Raw genomic sequence first — 5,040 nt, 5'->3', positions numbered from 1 at the left:
AAGAGGTTACGGAATATACCTCCTATCCCCGAACCATACATTGTCGGCGCTCCATGATATCCTGGTAGTCCATTACCCACTTGATCCACATAGTATGAAACATAACGGTTAGGGTCGAGCTGATGGTGCTCCATAACCCTTTTATTTGTATTATGTTTATAAATATAATACAGCTATTATATATGTAGAGAGGTTTTGGTGGGTCTAAAGTGGAGTTTTACAATCGTTTTACCATAAGTAAATTCAATGTTTTCGTTCTGATCCGTTTTAAGCTCAACCAGAATGTTTTCAATATAGTTCTTGCTGACATGTACGTAGTGCGGCTTGTCATAATTGACAGTGACGATGTCCCCATCCTTGCCGTCTATATGAACTGTTCGCAGGAGGGGCACACAGCTGTCTCCGACCCTTTGATAGGTTATGATGTCGGTATAGACAAATATGTTGTAAAAGCCTGCATGTATATCCGCAGGGAATGGGAATAATTTATCGTTCACATACGTCCATTTATTGGGACCCATCCCCAACATGTAGGATAAATTACCGCTGGTCTTTATACCTCCGTTAGCAGGCCCTGAGATTTGTATCCTTTTATGGATTGGATTGTAGAATAGGAATATTTCCATCTTGTTCAGGGTTAGGTGTTCATTCAACTCTGAGACGATCCTGTCGACGGTTCTATAGAAACCTTTTTTAAGCTTAATAAGTTTCGCAGGTTCCGAGAACCTTTTGCAATAAAAATCACGGTCCTTAGCTTTGATATTATACCAACTATGGGGGTATGTAATCTCGCTGAGACCTACTTCCCAAGCCTCTGATAACTCTATAGGCTTTGGAAAATTGGTTGTATACTTCGAACTCTGATTATTACGATATATCTGTGCCGACGCATTACTGGGGAGAGTCAGGTAGAAGCCGCTGTGTTCCATGATGCCCAACTGTGTACACGCGAATGATGCGCTAGTTATCATGACTAGGGGTTTAAATTAACCCCCGTTGCCTCCACCACATCCTGCTCCAATACCCAACTGTTGAACTTTTGAGGCCAGTTTTTCCAGCGGACCAGCAACCATTTTTTACCCTTTTCTCTCTTCTGATCTAGAATCTCCTCCACGTGAAAGACTTTGTCTTTACCCAACTGGACCTTCTGTAATTCCTTCTCATAAAAAGATCCCTCTATAAGATCCCCGTCATAATCTTTTAATTTGTAGACCGGCGGAATGCGTGGCAGACATTCGGTAACGGTAAACAACTCCGAGCTAAAGCCTTGTTCGTATTTTTTGTCGAAAACACCCCTCAACTTTGATATACGCACCAAGTCACCCACTAGGAATTTAAAAGTCATTTTTTTCTTACGGCGAAGTGGGAACAAACCATACATATTTTTAAAGACTTGAAAAGAGTTTTCCGAAGAGACCTCCGAGGGCTTCATACGTATAGTCTTATGGTAGCTGTGGTTGTAACCGTTTACTAAATCCTGAACTATGTCTGTATATCGGTTGGTGTTGTGAGCTGTAAAATAGCGCCACATCCGCTCTTTCAAAGTCCTATTAAAGCGTTCCACAACCGAAGCTTTCAAATCAGAGCCTGTAGCAAAATGTACTATATTATACTTATTCATTAGCTTCTGAAATGTTTTATTAAAAAATTCTTTTCCGCCATCCGTCTGCACTTTCTTGGGGGCGCCTCCTGCCTTCAAGATCGATTCAAAGGCCCTGGTCACCTCTGCCCCGCTCTTATTTTTTAACACCCTTACATAGGCTAATTTAGAGAAAATATCTATAACCGTTAGCATGTAGCGATTTCCATCATTTTTATCGGCAAGGGACTTGTAGAGAAATGCTAATTCTTATGTAGGTGACCAAACTATTGTTGATAAAGGGCTACCACTCAGAGGTGAGCCTGTGGGGTCCCCTACAGGATAGCTCCCGCATTACACTAATGGCCAAAACCAGCGCACACACACATGATCTCCGTTGTCTCTGAACGTTGAATGCCCGAAGAGGATTCTACGATGACGGACAGACTACTGAGCCAATGGCGGAAGACTACAGACTACACCCCAGATGAACCAATCCAAAGATCCGATCTTCCAGAATCAACCTACATTCTTTCCTATATAATAGTGGTGTACTGATTGTAACGGTCTCTTCTTCGTCTGCGCTTCCGTACGAACCAGCGGGAGAGCCGTAATTACGCTGTTCTAGATATCTTCACTCTGAATAAACTGTAGCTTGTCATACAATTTACCACCTTGTCTGAATCGATCCTTGACCGACTCGTCCGTCTACATATCCAATTACTAACAGACTGCATGTCACATAGATCCGCCTGAAATTGGGATAATGGATGCGTAGAAAAAACTCTATTTCTTGGAAAATGTTTTCTTACAGGTTTATGTAGAGTGTAGGCATCTTGCTCTGATAACCATTCATTCACTTTAGCATCGCTTAACAGACTCCCTGTTTCTTCGACTATAGCTCTCTGTAAACGCTCTTTACCCCCATAAGACCCGGGGTTAGAGGGATTATAATATATGTTTTTCAACAGCTGCTCAGCCATCCTTCTTGCCTCTCTGAGGTACAATAACTGTAATGAGCCACTTTCATATAACGACAACATTTCAGTTTGTGAATTTTTATTTTAAGAATGCAACAATTATTACGTATACAGACAATTCAGGATTTGTTGCAAGATACAAGTCCCCGTTTTCTCAACAATCACAGCATGCAACACCCTGTATATATTGTTTAGATTTACAGGTTTGTTTCGCTGAATTTTTAAAACACACACGTCTGATATATAAGTATATAAACAACAAATATGATACACATTCACATTAAAGGGTGGTTCAAACAAATAATGTAAAATCTTAGCCAAAGTTATTTCTAGTTCTTCAGAATCCTCAACAAGCCTTGATACCATATGTGACCATTGTAAACTCTCGCCCGTATGTCGGACATGTTTCATGATTTGCTCCATTTTTAACACACGCTCTACAATAACCCCTGTATTGTGGTTTGTGTAGAACTTTACATTGTTCACTTTATTTTCAATAATCTGATGCATAACATTTGTAAGGTCTCTCAAAAGAAAAAATGTATTTATTCGCTCAAACATCGTAGACACATAGTTACCCATAGCTCTAAATAAACAAAATGTCACTCGGTCTCTTGGGATTTATTGAGCCAGAAAAGCATCACATCAGCCATCACAGCTTCCCTGTATTTGTTGTCGTCCACCAGGGTGTGTCGGATTTCTTTGAGTTTCTCATGGATGAAGAGGGCCTCCTTCAGTTCATGTAGGAAGGCTTCGGTTACCCCGTAAACTCTAGGGATAGACGGCGCAATACCCATAGACTCCAGGGCGATGACCAGCGCTGGTATAAAACGGCAGGACCACAGTCTTTTCACCAGCTCCTCAAAATGATTGAAAAAGTAGTATCTAGGAGGGTCGTAGAGGCAAGGATGACGACGCTGGCTGGGATGATTGATCTCACAGCCGATGCATTTTTCTCGTATATATTCGCCAATCACCACGTTTAAAAGTGTAGCTACAGAGGCCTTGATTGTATCCACAAAAACAGTACTGGCCACCCCATCAAACACATCCTCAGGCTGGGTAAATGTCGGGGGTGTCACGGGTCTTGCCAGGGGTGCGTAGAGTGTAGGGCTTCGTGGCATAGAGTCTTTAGTGTCGGGCCCCCATGACGTAGTGGCTTCCTCGTAGATGGTCTGGAGATCCATGGTGTATGCTGAAATGAAGAACTGTCTGCTTTTTTTCTTTTTATTGTAGAACAAGGCCCTTGGGTATCTGGGGGGGCGGGGTTAAAGCATCCGCTTACTTAGGTTTCTTCTGACGCTGTATCTTCTTGAGGCTCTTTTGCATCGTAATCTTTACGATTCGTATATATTATGCACTTCTTTAAATGAACAAGGCTCTGACGCTGTTGGCTCTGTACAAAGAGAGCATCCAACGGTTGCAACATTTTCAATTCCAGTACATCCCAACTGTTAAAAGGAATAAGCAGACGCAGTCGGGTATCCCCAGTCAGGCCACCACCCCTAAGTTTGTGGTTTCGGATTGCCTCGGTGCCGATATAGAACTCCACGCTGCCGCACGGTCGGCCATTCTTTCTTTGTATTTTCACCCTGTGAAATATTTGTCCTGAGGAGTCCGGGGTACCTTCCCAACGGGTCTCGTGGCCCGTGAACACACTATACCCTTGGTGATAAGGCTCAGTTCAGGACACACAACCTTGCGAAAAACCGACCAGTCTTCAACACCATATCCAAGCCTACAGTCTGGTCTGTATATTCTTCTCCTTCATCTACCGTATAGAGGGTCACTCTACAGGCCAGGTAATCAAACCGATACCCCCACTGCTGGCCATTAGACATCAACACTTGATCTGTCAGAGCATTTGCTGGCGGTATTTGGGTTCTATACACATTTAAAAAACGTTTTTTTGGCGCATCATATATTGCTGGTTGATACTTTGCCCTTGCTCTATGGGCAACCCGAAGGCCTGTTTCAGTTGTTACAGTCATCACTGCTTTGGTACCGATCCCAAATTCCATGGTTATTCTTAAGATCTTGTGCACTCTTAAACAGGTATTGTTCAGCGGCTTTATAAGGGGCCTTAACCAACCCAAACCGTGAGAAACAGTAACAGGTTGACCTGACACATGGTCACTTACTCAACCCAGGGCATGCACCCTTCTACATGACATAGGGTCATAAATCATTACATAGGGTCATAAATCAGGCTTGGGTCATCAATCATTAACGGCCTGTCAAAGGGACCCTTACTCACCCCATAGCCCCCACCTAACCAGGCTTGTCTATCAGGCTTGGGTCATCAATCATTAACGGCCTGTCAAAGGGACCCTTACTCACCCCATAGCCCCCACCTAACCAGGCTTGCCTGACCAGAAGACATGCACACGTCATCACTACATAGGGTTCACATAGAGTTCACATAGGTTCACATAGGGTCATCAATCAAAATTTTGACCCGTGACATCTACTTATTCTCTC

The 5,040-nt window shown here is 43.1% G+C and overlaps 1 protein-coding gene across 1 annotated transcript in view; it reads right to left on the bottom strand.

Annotated features, from left to right (window-relative positions):
* Nucleotides 1–2,621: 2,621 nt before the first annotated feature.
* Nucleotides 2,622–5,040, bottom strand: part of LOC116353682 (uncharacterized) — a 6,957-nt gene continuing 4,538 nt past the window's right edge. Inside the window, exons 2-3 of the mRNA XM_031791354.1 lie at nucleotides 3,938–4,236; nucleotides 2,622–3,801 (exon numbers count right to left, since the gene is read on the bottom strand). Of these exons, the coding sequence (XP_031647214.1) occupies nucleotides 3,162–3,801; nucleotides 3,938–3,972 (675 nt within the window). The 5' untranslated portion in view covers nucleotides 3,973–4,236 and the 3' untranslated portion in view covers nucleotides 2,622–3,161. The remainder of the gene's footprint in view (nucleotides 3,802–3,937; nucleotides 4,237–5,040) is intronic.

Source organism: Oncorhynchus kisutch, linkage group LG15 (genome assembly GCF_002021735.2).
Source record: "Oncorhynchus kisutch isolate 150728-3 linkage group LG15, Okis_V2, whole genome shotgun sequence".
Lineage (NCBI taxonomy): Eukaryota > Metazoa > Chordata > Actinopteri > Salmoniformes > Salmonidae > Oncorhynchus > Oncorhynchus kisutch.
This window is presented reverse-complemented; position numbering and strand designations above follow the sequence as displayed.